Source organism: Pan troglodytes, chromosome 12 (genome assembly GCF_028858775.2).
Source record: "Pan troglodytes isolate AG18354 chromosome 12, NHGRI_mPanTro3-v2.0_pri, whole genome shotgun sequence".
Classification (NCBI taxonomy): domain Eukaryota; kingdom Metazoa; phylum Chordata; class Mammalia; order Primates; family Hominidae; genus Pan; species Pan troglodytes.
Genome location: NC_072410.2, coordinates 26475606 through 26501125, shown reverse-complemented (window position 1 = coordinate 26501125; position 25520 = coordinate 26475606). Strand labels below are relative to the sequence as shown.

The window sequence follows — 25520 nt, the reverse complement described above, 5'->3', positions numbered from 1 at the left end:
CGATTCTCGTGCCTCAGCCTCCTGAGTAGCTGGGACTACAGGCACATGCCACCACGCCCAGCTAATTTTTTTTTTGTTTTTTGTATTGTATTTTTAGTAGACATGAGGTTTCACCATGTTGGCCAGGCTGGTCTCGAACTCCTGACCTAAAGTGATCCACTTGCCTCAGCCTCCCAAAGTGCTGGGATTACAGAAGTGAGCCTCCGCGCCAAGAATAACAGTTCTTTGAGATTATTTTTTATCAAGATGGAAGTGACTGTAGAGAGGAATTTTGTGTTTCAATGGAAATCTATGCACACCCATCTGGGTTATCAGATTCTGGCTCTGGTCATTGCTGTTCATTTTTTTATAAATCACAGGTAACTGATGGATATGCAAACTGTTTTGTATGGTAAAGATTTAACTGACTTCCTTTCACCCTATGGAAAAAACAATTTTAGTACCTACCTGCAAATTGGACTGGATGCTGTCACCTTGCCTAAATTGTGGATTCTTATCAAATTTTCAATTCTTCCAGATGTCATCATTATCTGGCTATGGTTATCCAAACTAATATTTTTAATTTTCCTACCTCCTGCCTGACTCAGCATCACCAGGAACTGAATGAAGGCTCACCATCTAGATTCTACGTCAGGATTCCAGGTACGCTTGCACTGGCTCTTTGTCCAGGATCTGCAGAACCCCCTATAACCTACAGCCCAAAGACTTGATATAAACCTCAAAGGACTCATCACCATGGCAGACCATGCAGGGGCTGAATTCTCCCTGCACAGGCCACTGTCTGGACTACTAAGGAAGACCAGTAAAATGCTTGTATATGCATGTCTCTACATGAGCAAGAACCAAGACTGACCAACACCAAGAGCATCACCATCCTAGCTTGAGCTTCAAGAAACTCAAGAAGCACTGCTGCAAAACCAAAAGGTTTTCTTCCATTGACCACTTGGAATCCAGTAAACAGGTTACCCTCAGGCTCTGTACTTCAATTCAACCACTGATATGAATATTTCTCTTTTACATTTCAGTCATGCTTCTTTAAAGATGCCGGATTTCTAGCACTCTAAAACAACTGATCTTTGCCACCACCTCTCATCAGATGGCTCAACTGACTCTGCAAAACCACCACCAACAAGAGCCCTTGGGAGGCCATTTCTTATACCTGCTTTGCCCCTCTAAAGCTTTGCGATCACCTCTTAGTTGTTCAGTAATGAATGATATTCACAAAAAAAGAAGGGACTGACAACAGTAAACTCTGCCTGAGCCTCATATGCCTAAAAACAGCAACAGTTAAGAAATTTCCCTATCTTTTTGTGGCTCAGGAAATGGCTAACTGCAAAGTTCCGCCCTGCTCTAGCATATGCCAAGATAAGACCCATCTCCATCCTTCTGCATGACTTCCATAAGATTTGCAGAAGATACAGATGGCTCCCTTGTCTAAGTGCCCCCATAAAACCCTAGGTCTCCCCGCTCTTCTTTGAGACTGTCTTCATTGCTCAATATTCTTCCTATTAATTAAGCATTCCTCCTTAATTGTCCACTGCATTTTGTCTTTCATGCCAGCTTTCTACATCTTAGGTAGAAGAGGAACCCTAGTTTTGTTTTTAATATGGAGAAGATGTAAACATTTTTCTAGGCCAAGGTGAGAAACATCAGTAAAGAGGGGAAAAGAGGAAAAGTATAGGTGAGAGGAGAGAACGGAATTACTTATACACTCAACAAATGTTGAGTGTCATACCAGCTACTAAGATCAATACAAATGTAAATAATATATAATTTCTTCCCTTAAAGAGCCTACAGCCAAGGAAGGCAATGTGGCATGAACATAAACAACTATAATACAAAGCCATATGTGCTGAGTGTTAGGTTAACAATATCATTATCTTCCAAAATGAAAAAGAAGCTCTGTGGAATTACAGTTTGGGTGAGTGGGACAACAAAGAGAACTGGAAAGGGAAGCAGACAGAAGCTGACACAGAAGAAATTTCAGACGATGAGAACTTGGTAACAAAAGTATGCAAGCAGAAGGCGATGGGAGGCATTAAGGACAAAGTTAGTGGTGCAGTTTAGTAGGAATATAAGGTAAGCATAGGGATTCAAGACCCAGTCATGGAAGGACAAGGGCTAGACCTGATAACATAAGCACTGGTGGAAAAGTAAAGGCTAATAAAGATTTGGGGGTAAATTACATAGTAGGAGCCACATAATAGGACTACTAAGCTAACTGCAGGGTGGAGGATGGACTGATTATAGGGGAGAGTGGCAGTTATAAGGATGACGGAATGAGGTCCTGAATAAGGGGGAATGAGTGGATGCATGAGATTAGAATACTCTGCAGACAGAACCTGGGCTCAGTGATTGAACGGAGGTCTGTGGGCCTGAATCACTCACTGATGTAATGGTTTTATCTTTAGAAACAGTGAGCCCAGCGAGGGAGTGGGCTGAGAAAAGGGAGGCAAGGACCACCTGGTCAGGGCAAGCAGCAGCGTCTAGGAGGAAGACAGAAACGCATGTTTGGAGGCAGATGCATGGTCAGGACAGGAGGCAGAGTCTGAGGAGTCGGCCTCCCTTGACTATAAGGCTCTGTGAGGCAAGAAATCACGTATTATTTACCTTTGATTTTGCCTTAGTAGCTGCATGGTATTCAACCATTTGTTGAGTGTGAAGTCCTGGAAATGTATGAGGTGGCCACAGAAGAGCAGAGCCTGAGAAGAGGAGCAGCAACAGCAGAAGAAGATGCCAAAGCCAAACATGGCAGGGAGAGGTGGAGGCATGAGTGCAAGAGAGACAGAAGAAATCCAGGCATGCACCAGTCATGGATATGAAGGAAGAGGAGAACGCTGACATGCAGGAAGCTCTCAGTGCTTCTTATAGCTGTGTGTGGACCCCCAGGGCTCTGAGTACACCACTGTGGGCAGATCCAGGAAACCTCTTCCATCCCAGCCTCTTCAAGGCCAGCCATGCTGCCCAAAATTTCTAAATCTGGAATTCCTACTGTGCCTATTAGCTGTTGGTCAACAACAGCAGAGTTGGTCTCAAAAAAAATAATTTTTTGATAGAGAAATGAGGAGAAAAAGCATGTGCCAGTTATTATTATATCACATATATAACACATAGCATATATAACACACAGCATATATATTATATATATTTCACACAGCATATATATTATATATATATGATATGCAGCATATATATTACAATTGGCCCTCCATATCTGTGGGTTCTGCAGCATATATATTACAGTTGGCCCTTCATATCTGTGGCCCTCCATATCTGTGGGTTGAATCCTTGGATTCAACCAATCGTGGGTCAAAAATATTCAGGGAAAAACTGTCTGTACTAAATATGTACAGACTATTTTTTTGTCATTATTCCCTAAACAATATAGTATAACAACTATTTATATAGCATTTACATTATGTAAGGTATTGTAAGTAATCTAGAGATGATTCAAATGATACGGGAGGATATACATGGGTTATATGCAAATACTACACCATTTTGTACTAGAGACTTGAGCATCTATGGATTTTGATATCCACAAGAGGTCCTGGAATCAGTCCCCCTTGGATACTGAGGGATGGTTGTATATGGGAATAACATATAATGCATATATGTATCTCAGCTGCAAATCTACATTTTCTATTCTGGTTTGTGATATGGAACTCTACAAACCTCATTTCTGCTTTGTGATATGCTTCCCTGTGGGTCTTTGCTAATAGAGGCCACCAGAGGGAGGCTGCAAAGATGGAGGAGTGAGAAGGGACTTGCATCTTCTACTCCACTTCTCATAGGCTTCTCCTCCCTGTTCCTGTGTTACCGCTGAGCAGGCGATAAATGGACTGAGTCCAAATTTGAATTACAGTGGACCCAGGACATCTGTAGATCCATGCCTGTGGTTAAATTCCCAGTTCCTGAATGTATAATCGGCATAGATATACTGGCAACTGGCTGAATCCCTCTACGCTGGCTTACAGTAGGAAAGGGCCAAGTGAAGCTCCTGAATAGTAATACTGCATCCAGGGGGAACTGCAGAAACCAGTGCTAATATCAAAGACTTGAAAGTTGGAGGGATGGAAGTACCTATCACATCTCCTTCTAACACACCTTTTGGACTGTGAAGAACATACTTAGATCTTGGGTAATGGCTGTGGATTATCATAAAATTAATCAAGTGGTAGGTCTGACTGCAACTCCTGTTCTGATGTAGTATATTTACTGGAACAAATCAACAAAGCCCCTGACACCTGCCATGCACCTATTGGCCTGGAAAATATTTTTTCCTCCATTCCCCTTGGTAAGAACCATGAGCTTTTACCTGACAAGACCTTCATAGTATTGTGAATTCTCCTCCTAACATAACACAGTGTGTGGAGATCTTGACATTATACCCATCTGCTAAACTGACATTTATACTGATTGGATGTGATGAGCAGAAAATGCAAAATAGTTTAGATATCTTGGAGGCATGCATGTAAACAGAGGGTGGGAGATAAACCCCATGAAAATTCAAAGGCTTATGATCTCAAAGCTTCCAGAGATCTAGTGTGACGAGCATGTTAAGATTGCCTCTCCAAGGCAAAAGACAAGTTGCTGTACTTTGCATCACCTACAACTAAAAAATAAAGAAAATCCTTGGTGGATCCTTCTTGGCATTTGGAGGCAATGCATACCAAACTTGAGTGTGTTATTTCAACCCATTTACTGAGTAATCAATTTTGAGCAGAGACTAAAGCAATCTCTTGCTCTGCATCAAGCCCAGGCTGAAGAACAAGCCTTATGACCTCACAGATCCAATGCTAGTAAAAGTGCCTGTGACAAACAGGCTGGTCTGTGGAGCCTGTGACAAGCATTAATAGGACAATCACAGTACAGAACTCTGGAGTGTGGAGGCAAATCCATGCCCTCTTCTCCAAGTAACTATTATCTGTTTGAAAAAGATTCTGCTTTTCTACTGGCCCTTAGTAAAGAATAAACACTGAACCATGAGATATCAAGTAACCTTGTGACCTGAGCTTCCCATCATGAATTTATAGTTATTGACACACCTAGCCACAGATTAGACCTGTGCAGCAAAAATAGAAAAGGCTGGACTCAAGCAGGTCCAGAGGACAGAAGTAAGTCAGACTCCTTCGACACTGACTCTGGCTGCATTGCCTCCTCCCCCTCAATCCTCATCTATGCCTGCTGGGAGTTCCTTATGACTAGGTAGCTGAGAAGGAAATAATCTGGGCTTGATTTGCAGGCAGTTCTCTATATGTTGGAACCAACAGAAAGTGGATGGCAATATTACAATCTCACTTGGGTGTCTCTGAAGGACAGTGATAAACAGAAGACTTCCTATTGAGCAGAACTTGGAGCTGTTTGGTTATCCACTTTGTTTGAACTGAGAGATGACCAGAAGTACAGATCTGCTGACTAAAGGAAGATTTCTAATTAATGACTGGATGGTTATGGAGGGACAAGGGTTGGTACATTGGTGATGAGATCTGGGGAAATTATATAGATAAACTTCTCAAACTGGGCACAAAGGGGAACAGATATTTGGGTCCCAAATATCTGATGTGGATACTCACTGGAAGGCATGCATTACAGAGGCTTGCAACAATGGGCTTGTGGTTCATGAAACTCATTGGTCTTACCAGAGATCCCATCGTGAAGAGGTCAGTCTGAACAGTGGGATGGCCTACTAGATAATTACCTAGGGCACCAGATGGGAGTCAACACCCTGAAAGAATAGGGTTTTATCTTATAGGATGCAATATATCCTTCAAATCAAAGACCTATACATAGTGCTGTCTCTTCATGGGCCCAGGAAGCAAGAACAGAAAAGAAAGCAGGTCTTCCCACTAGCACACATAATGACCAGTCACTTCTCATCTCCACAATTTTGAGCTCTGCTTGCTTGGAAGGTCTTGGTTCCCAAGGGAGGACTATTTCCACCAGGGACCCAACAATGGCTCCATCAAACTGGAAGCTGAAACTGCCTCCATTTAGACATTTTTGGGTCCTCATGACATTAAATCAAAAAAGAGCAGTGACTTTGCGGGCTGAAGTGACTGACCCCAATTATCAAGGGAAAACTGGGGTTATTACCACACGATCGTGGCAGAGGACTAGGTCTGGAACCCAGGGGATTTTCTGGGGCTCCAATGAACACTTCTAGCAAAAGTTAGTGCTGGCTTCTCCCCCTGCCACATGCATGAATATTTTCCCTTTTGGCTGTGCATTATTTAGTGGCTTTAGGACTAAACTGCTTAGGAAGAGAGGGAAAAAGACAAACCTACAGATTTTTGAAATTATTGTCTCTTGTTCCAGTTTTCCCTCTCCTTTGCATCTTTTGCTGCTCACCCTTCCCTGTTCTAACTCTCCACTTTTTTTCCATAGGGACCATCTGGTCTAGAATGACTGCTGACCTAATCTGGAATCAATCTCATTTGGTGCTGGGCATGATCCACATAAGAAGAGTCCCACTCCCCACTGCCTTGGTCTGCTTCTCCACTCTCGGAGAGGGCTCACCATGAGAAGCCCTGGCTTAGATCCTCCAGGACAGGTGCTCTCTAGGGAAGTCTGAACACATGGACCAAGAACCAAGTGGTCAAGCCTGGTTTCCACCTTCCTCAGTAATCACTTTAAGCCTGACAAGTTATGGGAAAATGGGATGCCCAGCATTGCCAGAGCCTACGACACCCATGTAGGAGCCATCTACCCATCCAATTAGACAGACTGTCAATTCAACATGACATACAATTCTTCCTCAAAACCAGATTTGGTACAGATACTCCCTCTTCCTTGCCTGTTACCACCCATATTTGGCACCTCCCACGTGGTCTCTGGGCACTGTGAGCAAGCACACTGTGTGTGCTTTTACAGGCCATTTAGATAAGAGGTTTGCAACCAATCAACCCTTTACCTATCATGGATAGGCCATGAGCTACTATTCAGTTTCCGAGCACAGCAGGCTTACCCACCACAACCCTGAGAGCCAAGTCATTGCGATTAGAGATTGCTTGAGAGTGGGCTTTGCAGTGGACTGCCAGAATTCGGCTATGGTTCTGCCACTTACCAGCTGTGTGATTTGGGCAAGTTACTTAACCTCTCTGTGCCTCAGTTTTTCCCTGAACTATAGAATACCAGTAATGATGGCCTAGGATAAAGCTTGAATGTAAGCATTGTTATTGTTCTCCCTACTTGGGGGAGGAGGGGGTGGGTGGAATCAATGCCAAGATGCAAGCAGGACTCAGAATTAACAAATGACACAGAGACAGAGCTGAGAATGGGGGCCAGGGTCCTAATTCTTTTTTTATTTCTTTTTTTGTTTTGAGACAGGGTCTTGCTCCGTCGCCCAGGATATGGAGTGCAGTAGCTCAATCATGGCTTACCGAAGCTTTGAACTCTCGGGCTCAAGAAACCTTCCCACCTCAGTCTCTTGAGTAACTGGGACTACAGGTGCATGCCACCATGTCTGGCTAATTTTAAAAAATTTTCTTTTTGGAGACAGGGGTCTCACTATGTTACCCAGGCTGGTCTTGAACTCCCGGTCTCAAGTGATCCTCCCTTCTCCTGAGTAGCTGAGTTTACAGGCGTGTACCCGCCTGGCTAATGAGTCCTAATTCTTTTTTTTTTTTTTTTTTTGAGACAGTGTCTCGCTCTGTCACCCAGGTTGGAGTGCAGTGGCGTGATCTCGGCTCACTGCAAGCTCCACCACCTGGATTCAAGCTATTCTCCTGCCTCAGCCTCCTGAGTAGCGGGGACTACAGGGACCCGCCACCACGCCCGGCTAATTTTTTTCTATTTTTAGTACAGACGAGGTTTCACCGTGTTAGCCAGGATGGTCTCGATCTCATGACCTCATGATCCGCCCGCCTCGGCCTCCCAAAGTGCTGGGATTACAGGTGTGAGCCACCGTGCCCGGCCTAATGAGTCCTAATTCTTAATCCTTGGCCTTTCTCTTCAAGTTGCAAGTTGGGGCAGGAAACAAAGGTCAATGCAGGGCAGAGAATTTCTCCTCACGTGCCCCTCCCTTTTTATCAGGAGGAAACCCTTCCCAGTAGCCTCTGGCACAGTCCCCTTAAAATTCACTAGCCAGGACTGGGCTACATGCCCATCCCTCCCTGAGAAAGGGATCTCCCCCAAGTCTTCCACAACACTGTAATTCTAGTGGTATGAAGAATGGGAGAATAAGTCATCAGTTTTGTAGGCCATTCTTAACCTGCCCCTTGGCCACCCTGCCATCAGGATGCTTCCCTAGCCACCTTCTCTTCAAAAGCACCAGTAAATATAAAAAAATCCACTCTCTCCTACAGAGATATTAACCATCCTTTGCTTGAGCTACTAATACCTTACAGTCAGAGCCATATCATCTATTCCAGTTTCTCAAGGAACCTTCCCCAAACCAAAAGCTCTCTTCCCCAAGAGGAATTCTGGTGCCAACTCATTACAAAAACTAATAAAAAACTACATGCATGGTGTGATCCCAACTACTGAAAAATATGTATGGAAAAGGACTAGAAACAAACACACCAAAATGTAAACAGACAATGCTTCTGGTTGATGAGATTATAGATATTCTTTTTTTTTCTTCTTTATGCTTTTCTATACTGGCCAACATTTCTACTCTCAATATGTATGCCTTTTCCAGCTGAAAAATACATCTATCAGGTCAGATATTCTGGTTGCCCCTCCAGATCCATCCTTCTCCCTCACATCCCTGCTTTGCGCCCTAGGAAACTACCCCAGGAGGCTGACCTATAAGAACTGCATTATCCTCTGGCTTCCAGCAGGTGATGAGAGGCAAGAGAAGACATGGAAGTATTTATTTCCAACCTCCCACTCACCCAGCTCTCTCTGCAGCCTCTCCATGGCTACAGCTCTCCCAGAACCTAGTAACACTGCTCCTTCAGGCCTATGGGTGCAAGGCCTGTGGGAGCCCAGGGGGTTCTGAAAGGACAGGTGTGCTTATGTAGGCTGCAGGGATGGCGCCTGGTGGCGAAGGCTGCTCCTACCCACTCCTCCCTGCTTCATGAGCTCACTGAGGCCTTGCTGAAGCGTTGAGTGTGTGTCCTGGGAGCTTCAAAGCCCCGTTGTTTTCCTTCACTCTGTCTAAATTGTCCCTTCACCAATTCTAATATACCCTTTGAGTCTGCCATCTTTTCTTGCCAAGATGTGAACTAATGCATCTGTTAATAAACCTCTGAAAGACACACCTGTCCACTCAGAGTGGCAGAGACTTGAAAGTGTGTCAATTCACTTAAGATGTGCACACTGATATGCATATGTAGCTCTTGGCACCTAAATAGGAACAGAACCTATCCTACAGCCTGCTGATGGCTTCCAGAGTAACTTCCTCCTTAACTGAAGTGCCACTAGAGGAGGAATTCCAATTCTCGTTTTACTGGAACATAGGCTCCTTGACATGAGCATATCCTGCAACCCAACAACTCCATTCCTCCAACAGAAATGTGTGCATGTATTAACCAAAAGGCATGTACATAGTTGTATTATTTGCAATAATCCCAAACTATCACATGAAATAACATTTCATAAATGTTATATAACATTTCAAATGAACTATTACATACAACATGGATGTAATAGATGTTGTATGTAATACATCTATATACTTTCATAATGTTGAAAGAAGCTAGACATGCAAAAAATACATAATTCCACCTTTATTAAGTTTAAAAATAGGCGAAACCAACCTATGGTGGTAGAAGTCAGGAAAGAGGTTGTCCTGGAGCAGAAGGATAGTGTGGTAATGTTCTATTTCTTACCTGTATGTTGGTTAAACAGGTGTGTGTTGTTTGTGAAAATTCATTATACTGTATAGTTTCTATTGGTGCACTTTTATGCATATACATTATATTTGAATATAAAAGTTTGCATTTTAAAAAGTGTCATGTGTGGAATCCCTGCAAAACAGAGACATCATAGAACCAAATAATGTTAGGTTTCCTATGCCTACAGTGGGCTCCACAGGAGATACAAGACTTTTGTCTCTGCATTCCAGTAACCAGGATTCCAGCCCATGAGATAACTGCACTCCCTGAGTGAGGCCAATCCAGAGAAGCAGTAGCAAGAACTCAGAACCAGCGCTGCCACCTCCTGTTAGGCCAGGACAGTGAGACAGAATGAGCCCTTCTAGAAAACATCTGGCTCTTTCCCAGCCTTCAGCCAGCGGCTGTGCGGCCCTGCAGACTCCCTGTTTTGAGTCTCAGGTCCCTCCTCTGGGAATTGAGGAGGATGCCTGAGAAGAGAGCCCCAAAGCCTAGTGCTTTAGTTTCCCCGCTTTAAGAATCACCTAAGGGGCGGGGCACGGTGGCTCACACCTGTAATCCCAGCACTCCAGGAGGCCGAAGCGGGCAGATCACAAGGTAAGGAGCTCGAGACCAGCCTGACCAACATGGTGAAACCCCGTCTCTACTAAAAATACAAAAATTAGCCAGGCGTGGTGGCACATGCCTGTAATCCCTGCTACTCAGGAGGCTGAGGCAGGAGAATCACTTGAACCCAGAAGGCGGAGGTTGCAGTGAGCCAAGATCATGCCACTGTACTCCAGCCTGGGTGACAGAGCAAGACTCCATCTCAAAAAAAAAAAAAAAGGTTTAGATTATATCTCTGTTCTTAAGGTGGTTACTGGTATATTAGCATTCATTCTTATCTTCATATACTATTATAAGCTTCTTAAATTTACCAATATCTTTCCACGAGTGCTTCAACATGCTGCTTTTTATCTTTTGCTCCCTTACCCCATCCTCATATTGATATTTAGAATTTTAGCTGTAGATGGCTACAGACTATATTTTCTTTGAGGCTTTTAAGGTAACAACAAACTTTATAGATACTTAACCACCCTCACTTTCTATATCTCTGTCTACTTCATCTGGACTTGTGTCTGAGTACTTCTAAATGTTTCTTTCAATATAAATGTTTTGTTTTGAGGATTTTGTTTTTTAACATTATAAAAAATTTCAAACACAGAGAAAAAAATGGCAAGACTTGTACAATGAACATCCATATCCTATCACTGAGGCTCAAGGTTAACTGAGATTCTTGAACCTACAAATTTTGTCTTTCACCAAATATAAAAATACTTCAGCTATTATTCATTTAAATATTTTCCTTGGGGGGCCTCTTTCCTCTTGTCCTTGGACTTTAAAAATTATTTGTACATTAGATCTTTTGATATTGCCCTAAGGTGTTATTCACTATTTTCAATTTTATTTTTCTCTCCCCCAGATAACTTGTTTTTGTTTTAAAAGTCAGTAACTCGGCCAGGTGCGGTGGCTCACGTCTATAATCCCGGCACTTGGGAGGCCAAGACGGGCGGATGACTTGAGGCCAGGAGTTTGAGACCAGCTTGGCCAAATGGTAAGGCTGGTGAAACCCCGTCTCCACTAAAAATACAAAAATTAGCCGGGCATGGTGGCACACGCCTGTAATCCCAGCTACTCTAGAGGCTAAGGCAGGAGAATCGCTTGAACCCAGGAGGTGGAGGTTGCAATGAGTGGAGATAGTGCCACTGCACTCCAACCTAGGCAACAGAGTAAGACTCTGTCTCAAAAAAAAAAAAAAAAGAAGAAAATCAATAACTCTTTTGTAACTTCCAATCTGCTATTAAGCCCATCCACTGAATTTTCTATTTCAAGTATTTAATTTTCCAGTTACAGAATTTCCATTTGGCTTTTTCCAGTTTGGACTTCTCTTCTGTACTTCTTACCACTTTCTTCATTATGAGCACTTTCCTTTACATCCTATAGCGTAATATTAAGAGCTGCTTTAAATTCCTTGCTTGCTAATTCCAATGTCTGCATCATCTCTGGGTCAGTCTCAATTGATTGCCTTTTCTCTTGAGCGTGGGTAATATTTGCCTCTTTACTGAATAATTTGGGATCATATTCTGGACATATCTTCCAAAAATGTTGGATTCTATAATGTTGCTGAAAAATACTGATTATTCATGCTAATAGGCAGGTAACTTTACTAGACTCAAACTGCATATTGCTTGCCTGCAGTCGAAGGCAGCTGAAATTTCAGTTCAATTCTTTTAGCCTTAGCTGGACTGCTGGAAGTCTAACACACACATGTGTAGTTTAGGGGCTACAGGAAGGTTTGGACACAGTGTGCAGAATATCTGAGGCTCACTCTCTTCTTCCTGTGAGTATCCCCTCACTTTCCAGCTGCAATGGTCAACCCAACCTCTGCTATTTTGTTCTGCAAGCTGGACAGAATGGTTACAGCAGCACATTTCTGAATTTTAGCTGCTCTGCATGGTACAGACTATGGTTTGCCCTCAGACTACAAGCCATACAAACAAAATTCACTGTTTTACTCTCTGTATCTAAGTGTCACCCACCTTCCCATTATCTGTCTGCTTCTGCTGCTCTCCAGCAGCTTATGGGAAGTTTTCTATTTTTTTATTTATAGTTATTACATGTGCGTGGAATGGTCTGGTAGGAGCTACTTGGCTATTACCAGATGTGGGCCCCTTCTCACTCAACTGAGTCTCAACATTTGTATACATCCTTGTAATGTCCATCCAAAACAAGATATAGAACATTTCCCCCCGACTGAAAAAGTCTCTGTACTCCTTTCTAGTTACAGTCTCTCTCAATCATGATCTGACTTCTATAACCGCAGACTAGTTTTGTTCAAATTTGGATTTCCTATCAGTGGAATCATACCGTGTAGTCTTTTGGGTCCAGCTTCTGCCATTCAGCATGCTATTGAGATTCATCCAGGTCATTGCATGTCAGTGGTTCTTTTCATTACCAAATAGTGTTCCACTATATGAAAATACTGCAATGTGTATATCCATTTTCCTATTAAGGGACATTCAGTCTATTTTCAGTTTTGGGCTATTATGAATAAAGCTGCTATGAATGTACTTGTAGAAGTCACTACTTTTGCGGACGTAAGTTATCATTTCTCTTTTGTATATACGTAGGAGAGGAATTGCTCAAACAGTTCTTCAAAGTGGTTTACTATAATAGACTACCACCAGCAATGTCTAAGAGTTCCAGGTGTTCCTTATCCTTGCTAACACTCGGTATTGTTGTTAATTTTAGCCATTCTAGTGAGTATAAAGTGGTATTTTATTGGTTTAATATTGCATTTTACTCATGACCAGTGATATTGAAAACTCTTTCATGTGCACATTGGCTACTTGGATATCTTCTTGTGGAATGTCTCTATTTAAGCCTACAAATATTTATTACATTTAAATCATGATTTGTAGTAATTCTTTTATGTATTCTGGTTATATGTGTGTCCTCGGTCAAATACATATTACAAACATTTTATCTGAGTCTGTGGTGTGTCTATTCTTTTTTCACTTTTATTTTTAGAGACGCTCTTGCACAGGCTGGAGCGCAGTGGTGACTCATGGTGCCCTGCAGCCTTGAATTCCTGGGCTCAAGAGATACTCCCACCTCAGCCTCCCAAATTGCTTAGATTACAGGCATGAGCCACTGCACTCGGCCAGCTTTTATTATTTTTAACTGGCATATAATTGTATGTATTTATGGGGCAGAGTACAATATTTCAAAGCGTGTATACAATGTGTAATGATCAAATCAGGATAATTGGCATATCCAGCACCTCAAAACATTTCTCATTTCTTTATCCTGGGAACGTTCAAAATCTGGTTTTCTAGGAATTTGAAAATCTATAATAAATTGTTAATTATAGTCAGCCTATAGTGTTATAGAACACTAGAAGTTATTCATCCCACCTACACTCCCTACTTCTATAAGATCAGCTTTTTTAGCTCCTACCTGTGGGTGAGAACACGCAGTATTTTTCTGTCCAGACTTACTTCACTTAACATGTCCTCCAAGTTCATCCATGTTGCTGCAAATGACAGAATTTTTTTTTTAACTAGGTAGTATTTCATTGTGTATATATATATCCCATTTTCTTTATCCATTCATCTGCTGATGTACACTTAGGTTGATTCTCTATCTTGGCTGCTGTGAATGGTGCTGTAATAAACATGGGAGTGCACCAACGAGTCTTTGTGTGTCAGATCTTCTGAAGCTGTGTATGCCTGAGGACATTCTTATAATGTCCTAACACTTAAATTCCATGTTCTGTCCTCCACTATGTTAAAAACATTAATGACTTCTTGAAGCAAAGATTCATGTTGTGATGTCTCACATTAGTCTGATTCTGGCTCAAATGCTGCGGTGGATGTGGATTTTCTCTATGGAAGCCTTTAAGATTTTCTGTCTTTTGTTGGCTTAGGTAAAGAGTTAATGACCAAGAGCCCAAAAGCAAATGCAACAAGAACAAAAATAAATAGATGGGACCTAATTAAACTAAAAAGCCTCTGCACAGCAAATGAAAAATCAGAGTACACAACAACCTACAGAATCGGAGAAAATATTCACAAACTATCCATCCAACAAAGGACTAATAACCAGAATCTACAAGAAACTTAAATCAGCAAGAAAAAAATATGTAATCCCATCACAAAAAGGGCAAGGGACATTACCAGACAATTCTCAAGATATGCAAATGGCTAACAAATATATGAAAAAATGCTCAACACCACTAATTATCAGGGAAATGCAAATCAAAGCCAGTGTGAAACCACCTTATTCCTGCGAGAATGGCCATAACTAAAAATTTTAAAATAATAGATGCTGGCATGAAAAGGGAACACTTTTACACTGCTGGTGGGAATGTAAACTAGTACAATCACTATGGAGAACAGTATGGAGATTCCTTAAAGAACTAAAATTAGAACTATCATTTGATCCAGCAATCCCACTACTGGGTATCTACCCAAAGGAAAATAGTCATTATACGAAAAAGTCACTTGCACACACATCTACAGCAATACAATTTGCAACTGCAAAAACATGGAACCAGCCTAAATGCCCATCAACCAAAGAGTGGATAAAAAAAAAATGTGGTATATATATACCATGGAATACTATTCAGCCATAAAAAGAAACAAAATAATGGCATTTGCACCAACCTGGATGGAGCTGAAGACCATTATTTTAAGTGAAGTAACTCAGGAATGGAAATCCAAATATTGTACGTTCTCACTTAGAAGTGGGAGCTAAGCTATAAGGACACAAAGGCATAAGAATGATATAATTGGGCTGGGCGCGGTGGCTCATGCCTGTAATCCCAGGACTTTGGGAGGCTGAGGCGGGCGGATCACTTGAGGTCAGGAGCTTGACACCAGCCTGGCCAACATGGTGAAACCATATCTACCAAGAATATAAAAATTAGCCGGGCGTGGTGGTGGGCACCTGTAATCCCAGCTACTCGGGAGGCTGAGGCATGAGAATCACTTGAACCCAGGAGGCGGAGCTTGCAGTAAGCCAAAATCGTGCCACTGCACTCTAGCCTGGATGACAGAGTGAGACTCAGTCTCAAAAAAAAAAAAAAAAAAAAAAAAAAGATATAATTGACTTTGAGGACTTTGGGGTAAGTAAGGGTGGGGGTGATTAAAATACTACACATTTGGTGCAGTGTACACTGCTCAGATGCCAGGTGCACCAAAATCTCAGAAATCACCACCAAAGAACTTACCCATGTAACCAAAAACCACCTCTTCCCCAACAACTACTGGAATCAAATTTAAAAATAAGAAAGATTTTCTGTCTTTAATTATAATGTGTCTAGATGTGGGTTTTCCTTATTGCTCCCAGTTGAGACTCCATGTGAATGCTTTCAAACTGAGGCCTTTCAATTTTCTCTTAATTCTTAGAAATTTATCCTCCATTATGTAAAAAATTACTTCCTTGTTTTTTATTTCATTTTCCTTTCATGGCTTTTAAAAATTGAAAAAGCAAATTGAGAGACAGGGTCTCACTATGTTGCCCAGGCTGGACTGCAGTCGCTATCCACAGGCCTGATCATCGCACACTACAGGCTTCAACGCCTGGCCTTAAGCAATCTTCCTGAGTAGCCAGCTTTCCCTTCATGACTCTTAATTGTGTTCTACTGCTTCTACTTCTGTCCTCTATACTTCTTGGCTCTTTTGATGCCTTCTGAGAGAATTCCTAATTCTAATCTTCCAGTTAATTGATTCTTTAGCCATATCCCTTCTACTTTTTATCCCATAATTACCTTGTTTTAGCTATTATATTTTCTATAACTAGTATTTCTGGGTTTTTAAATAACAGTTTCCTGTTGTTTCATATCAGTATCTGACCAACCATAACTCCTTACATATATTAGTCACATATTAACTTATCTCTTCCAATAATTCTGCTTCAGAAAGTATATGTTGTCCACTGTTGCCTTTTGTGAGGTGGCTGTCTCCTCAAATGTTTAGTTTTTGGGGGGTGGTGTTGAAGTAGGCCAAGTGGGAAACTAAAACTTCAATCCCGATGAGTGGTAATAAAGCTCCCAACCCCCACTCTTTTTGTGCCATTAGAGACCATGTGGTTAGCCTGGAAATCTACCCACCTGGCAATAAGACACAACCCTGTCCCAGCTTAGGTGGCATCAGCAAAGACCTAGTGAAGAGTCAGGGCATTTACCTCTGCCTAGAAACAAGAACATGTGAGAAAGACCAACAAGGTACTCCTTCCCTTCCAGCTAGGCTGGCTGGCAGCAGCAGAGGCCAGGTGGGGAGCCAAAACTCCCACCTCCACCCAGCAGTAAAGACTCCACCCCAATGTCAATGAAAGCCAAGTGGGGATCCTAGACTTCCACCCCATCTGGCAGTAACAAAGTTCCCCTATGAAAGCAGTGTCAGATGAGGCCTGCTAAAACAGAAGATTTAAAGAAGATCGAGTTTCATAGATAACACTCAAAATGTCCCAGTTTCATCCAAAACCACTCAAAGAACATATCAAGAACCAAGAAATTCTCAACTCAAATAAGAAAAGACAACCAACAGATGCCAAAATTGAGAAGACACAGATATTAGAACTGTCTAACAAGGATTTTTAAGCAGCCATCATTTTAAATGCTGCAATGAGCAATATCACACTAAGACAAATGAAAACAGAAATCCTCAGGAAGGATACAGAAGACATAAAGAACAAAACAAATTTGAGAAATGAAAAATAGAATAATCTAAATGAAAAAAATCAATGAATAGGCTCAACAGCAGAACAGAAGGGACACAAGAAAGAATCCGTGAACTTGAAGACAGAACAACAGACACAATCTGAAAAGAGAACAAACCAACAAAAAACAAAAGAACAGAGCCTGAGGGTGCTGTAGGGCTATACCTAAGATCTAATAGTCATGCCACTGGGGGCATGATGCAGAGGAAAAAGAAGGAAGCACTGAAAAAATAGTGGCTGAAAATTCCCCAAATATGGTAAAAAGGCTTAAGCCTATACAGGTTCAAGAAGCTGAGCAAATCCTAAACAGAAAAAAAAAAACAAAATCCACGTCAAGATGCATCATATTCAAACCTGAAAATTAAAGAAAAAGAAAAAATATTGAAAGCACAAAGAAACAACACCTTATCTACAAACGGGAAACAATTTGAATGACACTGAATATCTCATCAGAAAACAGGAAAGCAGAATTTTCCAAATTCAAGAGCAGAATTCTGTGGTCAACACAGAATTTATCTAGCAAAACTATCCTTCATTAATGAAAGGTAAAATTCAGACATTCTCGGACAAAGGAAAATTAAAAGAATGTGTTGCCGCTGACAACAAAGAAGACTGGCTAAAGAGAGTTCTCTAAATAAGAAGGAAATGGTAAAAGAAGGAATCTTGGAACATTAGGAAGAAAGAACAATGGAAAGAGCAAAAATATGGGTAACTACAATAGACTTCCCTTTTCTTTTCTTTTTTTTTTGGAGACGGAGTCTCGCTCTGTCACCCAGGCTGAAGTGCAGTGGTGCAATCTCGGCTCACTGCAACCTCCGCCTCCTGGGTTCAAGCAATTCTCGTGCCTCAGCCTCCGGAGTAGCTGGGATTACAGGCGCCCACCACCACACCCAGCTAATTTTTGTATTTTTTTGAGTAGAGACAGGGTTTCACCATGTTGGCCAAGCTAGTCTTGAACTCCTGACCTCAAGTGATCTGCCTGCCTTGGCCTTGCAAAGTGCTGGGATTACAGGCTTAAGCCACCGCACCCAGCCCTTTTCTTAAGTTTTCTAAATTATATTTGAAGCAAAACTTACAACACTGTCTAACGTGGTTCTCAAAGTACATAGATAGTTATACTAGAGGTGGAAGAGGGTAATGTGGATACCAGGAGACTGTGGTAAGTTACATATATATAAAGTAACATTTTGGAGCAACCAGTAAAAAACTATACAAGGAGATACAACTCAAACCGCTATGAATAAACCAAAATTGTATTCTAAAAAAAGTGTTCAAGTAACCCACTTACAGGCAGGAAAATGAAAACAAAAAATGGAAAACAAAAACTAAAATGGCCAACTTAAGGCCTAACATTACCTATAATTACATGTAAGAAAACAGTCTAAAAACTCTAATTAAAAGAATGATATTGGTATAGAAGAAAAATCATATGCTACATGCAGTCTACAAGAAATTCACTTGAAATATAATGACATAGGTAGGGTGAAAACAAAAGAATAAAAAATATGTCATGCAAACATAAATCAAAAACAAGTAGAATGGGTATAGTGTCAAATAAAGTAGACTTCATGGCAAAGAAAACCAACAGGGACAGAGGGACATTACATAATGATAAAAGGGTCAATCCACTAAAAAGACACAGAAATCCTAAAAGTGTATGTACCAAATAACAGAACTGAAAAATATGTGTAATAAAAACTGACAGAACTGAAAGGAGACATAGACAATTCCACAATTATAGTTGGAAATTTCAACACCACTCTTTACAGTTGACAGAACAACTTGACAGAAAATCAGCAAGGATATGCAAGAACCTGACAACACCATCAACCAACAATTTTATCGACATTTATGGAACACTCCACCCTACAGCAGAACACATTTAAGCACCCACAGAATACATACCAAGATAGATCACCCCTGGGCCATAAACCTCAACAAATTTAAAAGACCACAATGAGATACCACTACACACCTATTAGAATGGCTAAAATAAAAAATAAGAGGCCAGGCGCGGTGGCTCACACCTGTAATCCCTGCACTTTGGGAGGCTGAGGCGGGTGGATTACCTGAGGTCAGGAGTTCAAGACCAGCCTGGCCGACGTGGTGAAACCCCATCTCTACTAAAAATACAAAAAAAAAAAAAAAAAAAAATTAGACAGGTGTGGTGGTGGATGCCTGTAATCCCAGCTACTAGGGAGGCTGAGGCAGAATTGCTTGAACCTGGGAGGCAGAGGTTGCAGTGAGCCAAGATCGCGCATTGCACTCCAGCCTGGGCGACGGAATGAGACTCAGTCTCCCAAAAATAAAATAAAAATAAATAAATAATAAAAGAGACAATATAGAATGCTGGCAGGAATGCCGAGAAAATGAATCTCGCATACACTGCTGATAGGAATGTAAAATAGTACAACTACTCTGAAAAACAGTGGCAGTTTCTTTTTTTTTTTTTCTTTAGAAACAAGGTCTCACTCTGTTGCTCAGATTGAGTACCATGGCATGATCACGGCTCACTGCAGCCTTGACCTCCCAGGCTCAAGCAATCCTTCCATTTCAGCTTCCCAAGTAGCCGGGACTACAGGTGCGCGGCATGACACCCGGCTAATTTGTATTTTTGTAGAGGCAGGGTCTATCTATGTTGCCTAGGGGGTTTCAAACTCCTGAGCTCAAGCAATCCTCCCATCTTGGCCTCCCAAAGTGCTGGGATTACAGGTGTGAGCCATCAGGCTGGGCTGGCAGTTTCCTAAAAAATTAAAAACTTAACATATGACCTAGTAATCACACTCCTGGTTATTTACCAGAGAGAAATGAAAACTCATGTTCTCATTTAAAAAACTGCATACAATTGGCTGGGCACAGTGGCTCACACCTGTAATCCCAGCACTTTGGGAGGCTGAGGCAGGAGGATTGCCTGAGGTCAGGAGTTTGAGACCAGTCTAGCCAACATGGTGAAACCCTGTCTCTACTAAAAATACAAAAAATTTAGCCGGTCCTGGTGGTGTGTGCCTGTAATCCCAGCTACTCAGGAGGCTGAGGCAGGGGAATTGCTTGAACCAGGGAGGTGGAGGTTGCAGTGAGCTGAGATCGTGCCACTGCACTCCAGCCTAGGCGACACAGCAAGACTCCGTCTCAAAAAAAAAAAAAAAAAAAAAAAAAAAAACCAAAAAAACCACTGCACACAATTGCCACAGTAGCTTTATCTGTAATAGCCCCCAACAGGGAACAAACTAGATGTCCCTCAATAGGTGAATGAATTGTTACACAAACTGTGCTAAACCCATACCATGAAATACCACTCAGCAATAAAAGGAATGAACTACTCATATACACGTAACAACTTGGATGTGTATCAAGGAAATGATATTGAATGAAAACAAGACAATCTCAAAAGGCCATGCACTGTAAGATTCTATTTATACATCAACCTATTTAGGACAAGTAGAAGAGATTAGTGGTTGCTAGGGTCAGGAATAGTGGGGAAGGAGATGGATGCAACTATAAAGGGGTGGCATGAGGGAGATCTTTGTTCTGATGGAACCATTCTGTATTTTGTTTATGGTTACAGCGATAAAATGACATAGAACTATACACACACATTGTACCAACTTCCTGGTTTTAATTTTGTATTATAGTTATGTGAGATGTAAGTACTGGGGAAACTTGGTGAAGGGTGTTATACTATGCTACAATTGCAGGTTAAAAACACACATATCTAACAGTCCAGCAGTGTTTTGCTTTGTTTAAATCCATCTACTTCTCCTTAGAAAAGTAATGATATGAACCACATGACTTCATCTTCTGGATACTATGATTGGACTGGGTGGGAAGAGATAAGGAGAACCAACCCACAAGTGAGAGTGAGCCAATCAGGCTGTCTTCAGAATTTGAACTGAATGAAAGAGACCAGCCATCCATGAAGGGTTCTGCAGCTAAAAAGTCCTGTGACAATAGGATCAAAACTGGATCCCGGCAAGTCCAAGCCACTTGAGGTCATGAGGCAAGTACCAAAACCGTGAGGCTCCTTGTCTATAAAAATGCCTAATGAGAGAATATTCCCTTTCAGAGCTATTTTGGTGGTGAATAGGTTTCTCCTTCTTGCAGCCATCAACCCTGACCAAAATGTGTGCTTGAAAAAGACATAAAAAGGTAAAAAAGACTTGTCTGCATCATTATTTGCTATGGCCCTGTCCCCATACCCCTGAAGTTTCAGAGAGCTGTCATTTTAACAATCTAATCCTCATCTCGCTTGACCTGACTGCTCAAGTCAGTGAGACTAGAGTTTGAGAGGGAGAAGACAGCAAACCAGATGTCTACTAAGGAGGGTAACACGATGTGCCCAGGTATACTGGACACTCCAAGCAGCATACCAGAACTATGGCCTCCACCCAGAGGGCTCCAATGCCAAGGGTAGTGACCTGGAATTTAGGGGTTAGAAGGAAGGTCCTCCTGAATACAAGTTAGCAAATAATCTAGAGGTTGGAATTCATTCATTCATCTCTAAATCTTTATGTATTTATTGGCGGTGGGTGGAGGTATAGGAAGTGCGAAAGGATACTGATCTTTCAGGATCAAGGTTGAGGGACCCCACCTACTGACGTAGGCTCAGCCAAGAGCCCCACCATATCAACATCAATTACTCTTGGCCTGGTGGGAAGTAAACTGAAAAGGTCACGTGCAGGCCAAGCCACCATCTCCTCACCTCCTGGGTTAATCTCTACCTCCAGTCTCCCATCTTAGAACCCTAGCACAGTGCAGAGTAGAAAAGACACTGACATCAGACTGTCTGGGTTCCAGTACTGCTTCTGCCATTTCCTGCTGTTTTGACTGCTCTGTGCCTGTTTCCTCACTTATAAAAAGGAAATTACAGGCTGGGCGTGGTGGCTCACGCCTGTAATCCCAGCACTTTGGGAGGCCGAGGCGGGCGGATCACAAGGTCAGGAGTTTGAGACCAGCTTGGCCAACATAGTGGAACCCTGTCTCTACTAAAAACACAAAAAAATTAGCTGGGCGTGGTGTCAGGCGCCTGTAATCCCAGCTACTTGGGAGGCTGAGGCAGGAGAATTGCTTGAACACAGGAGGCGGAAGTTGCAGTTAGCCAAGATCGCGCCATTGCACTCCAGCCCAAATAACAATGCGAGACTCCATCTCGAAAAAAAAAAAGGAAATTACAGTACCACCTCATACCACCTGGCATTGGTGAGGTGATGATCACTGGCCTTACAATATCTTAGCTCTATCTTTGGTGCCCACTTCATTGGGTGGTTTCCAGAATACATATGAGAAGTCAACTGAAAAGAAGCTGAAGCAATCCAAATGTTGTTTTTGGTGTTTTTAATTGTTTTTGTTAATGTAAGAACAGAACCATCACAGCCGCTCAGCTCTATAACCCATCCAGCCCAAGACTGTTCTAGTGGTGAAACCAAGAGTAGACAGGTCTTCCTACCTCAGTGACCTCAAAACACAAGGACATCTCCATAGGATATCAACATGCATCTGTCATCCAAGAATCTAAGAACTTCCTGATCCTTCCACATTTTCTATCAATAATATTGCCTTCTGAGGTTATGGATTCCAGGTCTTCTATGAAATAGGTAAAGCTTCCTTTAGCGTTCCAAGAAATATAGTTTGCGAAGGGAACTGGAAAACGTGACTCTAGGCCTCAGCCACTTCCTCTGTTACCCTGTGCAAGTTGTAGAACAATCCACGTTCTCACAGCTCCCCTTCTTCAGTTGTGGAGTTCTTCAAGGTGGACAGACCACACCTCAGGAAGTCATCCCTTGTAAGCACACTAGAATTTATCATAAAGGCAGGTCGGCTTGTTAGTTTTTCTTTGTCCCCAGCATACACTGAGCCAACAACTTAAGTCATGAATGGGTTGTTTAGGGCTCTGTCTGTCCTAAATGATTCCTAAAAGCTTCATATAGCTCATATAGTCTTATTGTCCACTGCTCTTTTGGTGTGGTATGATCCTACCTGTAAAGCTATCAAACCCCTGGGTCCTGGATGCCTCCTCCAGATTTCATACCTTCCTCAAGTTTACTAAATACTTTCTGAATTTAAGAATTTTGAGAAAGTCACCTACCAGCTAATGCAAAAACACAGCCTAATTCTGTGTGAATCCCTGTTGAGATCAGCTTTTCAGGTCAGGGAGGGAAGGTATGGTGTTTAGGGTACCCTCTCCTATCACACACATCCCCCCTGCCCACAGTACCCTGACCTACCTTGCCTGAGACTCCTAGACACTATGAGCTCCCTTCTGGCTGCCACTCAGACTGGCCAGGAAGGCTCCCAGATTGAACACAGGTGACCTGGTATAGATACACACTGTACTGTGGGCCAGAACCATGGACTACATTTTAAGCCATGTTGTGGGCCCTTCCTGCCTACAGAAAAGGACACTTGAGTGGAGTCACACTTGGGTTGCCTCATTTATTACCTTAACTAGAAACATTCTAAGTATGGGAGTCTGTTCTGGAGGATAGCTTCTAAACCAAATCTAAAACTATCTTTGCACACAAGTGTTGTGAAGAGGTAAGCAGGGGATCAGAGCTCCATCTTCTGTGACCACTTCTCCAGGGACTGCCACCTATAGGGCTCAGGTTGGTACCAACAGCCCTGCATAGTAGAGTCATTGTCAATCATCTTCCCACTTGTAAGCAGGAAGACAAAAAGTCTCATGAAATAGAAACGAAAACACTGAAGCATGGCCTTCATCATCCTAATGCCACAAGTTTCCTGGGATGGCCAAGATACTACCTTAGCTTATTGTCCCTGCTTCACCTCCAGAGACTGGAGACAGAGGATTTTCCGGGGTTGGGGTTTCTTCTCTGACTTGGCAAATTCTTCTTTTTATCTCCAGCTGAACCACTAGTTCCTTGGGTAGCAGAGCAGAGACCTAAGCACAAACCACAGGGCTTACTAGCACGTCCTTCAAGCCACTTCCTTTGCTGTTCTATTACTCTTCTTCAGCTTATCTGAACCTGCGGACTCTCTGGATACAGAAACTGCCCAAAGCATGGTGAAAAAGACAAAGGGCCCAGGTTTCACCTGGCAACCACTGCTCCCAACATCTAGAGTAAGTCAAAGAGGCTGAAAGATGACAGCCTAGTTCTCTTTGCCTTCATTATGATACTAACAAAAACCAGAAGTTTCCAGGAGTCAGCAAGCTACTCAGTATCTGACGTGGTTTCTAAGGTGGAGTTGCATGGGGAGCACTCTCCCGTGGCTGCTGAGTGAAGGCAACAGTGATGTCCAAAACAAGCCCGTCCGGCTCTGAACCACCAGTTGGCAGGCCAGGATGACTCCAGTCTTTAGCAAAGAGCTTTCCATTCTAACTCCCGAAATCCCAGACCAGATGGATGTCTCCTCCCAACTAGGCGCAGAGGGTAGCACAGACTTCCAAAAGGAAACACCTTCATTAAATGCAGCAGGCAGTCCTATATACTGACCCTTGGGTCAAACCACAGCTTAAGCGGGGGAAGAAGTGGTTCTGATCCATGTACAGCCAGATCTGCTGAGGAGTCTGGGGTTCCCAGGAACCAGATTTGCAGATCCTGGACGATGGTGCTTCCCTTGCTGGCACCGTATCACCTAACCTAATGGTTTCTCTGAAGACAGTTGGCGGAGAGGCAAAAATGACTGTCTTAAACAGGTCTTCCGACACGTGGACAGCTCAGCAGGACCACACACGTGTCCAGGGCCCACCATGAGGCAGCCATCACCAACTTGGTAAGGAGGACATATCACACAGCATCTTCAGGGTGCTGGAGGCAGGCGCTGTGGCAGGAGAGGTAGTGAAGAAGGGTCAAAGCTTTGACAGGTTATCATCATATTCAGACCCTCTATCCCAATTATCCCAACTCCTGAGAATTTATTTTAAAGAATTAATTCTCAATAGGAAAGAAGTTGGATACACAAGGACACATGTTCTAGCTGCCAAGTGGTTAACAGAACATGGACTCTAGAGTGAGAGACTCAACTTTCCACTTTTTAAGGCAAATGCCTATGTTCTCTGAGCCTCCTTTTCCTCGCCTGTAAGAGGTAGATGACAGCATCTACTTTCCAGGGTCACCGTAAGGATTAAATGAAATAATCCACATAAAGCTCCTGAGTTTAATCTGTGCTCAACAACAAAGGTTACCTCATATTATTACACATGAAGACAGAAAAGGAATGCAGAAAAAAGGAAATAGGTGAGTTTTTAAGGGCAACAGAACAGAAGGGAAGATTTCCATGACTTCTGATTTTGAGGCCTTAGACATGTAGGTGTGGGGGGATGCCATCAATGTTGAGCCCTGCAGCTTAAGAATAAGGAAGCAAGTAGAGAGGGTGGTCTTTTTTACCAACGCTTTCCCCACTTTTCTAAATTTCCCCCTTGGGAAACTCCTAAGAGGTCTCTGAGAATGTAGTAAAGGAGGGAAGGCCAGGCGAGGTGGCTCATGCCTATAATCCCAACACTTTGGGAGGCCAGGCAGGAGG

At 42.4% G+C, this 25520-nt stretch overlaps 1 protein-coding gene across 28 annotated transcripts in view; it reads right to left on the bottom strand.

Annotated features, from left to right (window-relative positions):
• KANSL3 (KAT8 regulatory NSL complex subunit 3) overlaps nt 1-25520 on the bottom strand; it is a 76121-nt gene that overhangs the window by 8562 nt on the left and 42039 nt on the right. For 20 of the 28 annotated variants that reach the window (XR_010149333.1, XR_010149332.1, XR_010149328.1 and 17 more), the window contains one exon: nt 22357-24818. The exons of the other annotated variants lie outside the window; for them this stretch is intronic. Coding sequence is in view for 13 of the 20 variants with exons in the window: in XM_001150109.7 (XP_001150109.2) it covers nt 24798-24818 (21 nt within the window). In the remaining 7 variants the exon portion in view is untranslated. Of the gene's footprint in view, nt 1-22356; nt 24819-25520 lie in introns of those variants that run through there. 28 annotated transcript variants of the gene reach the window in all.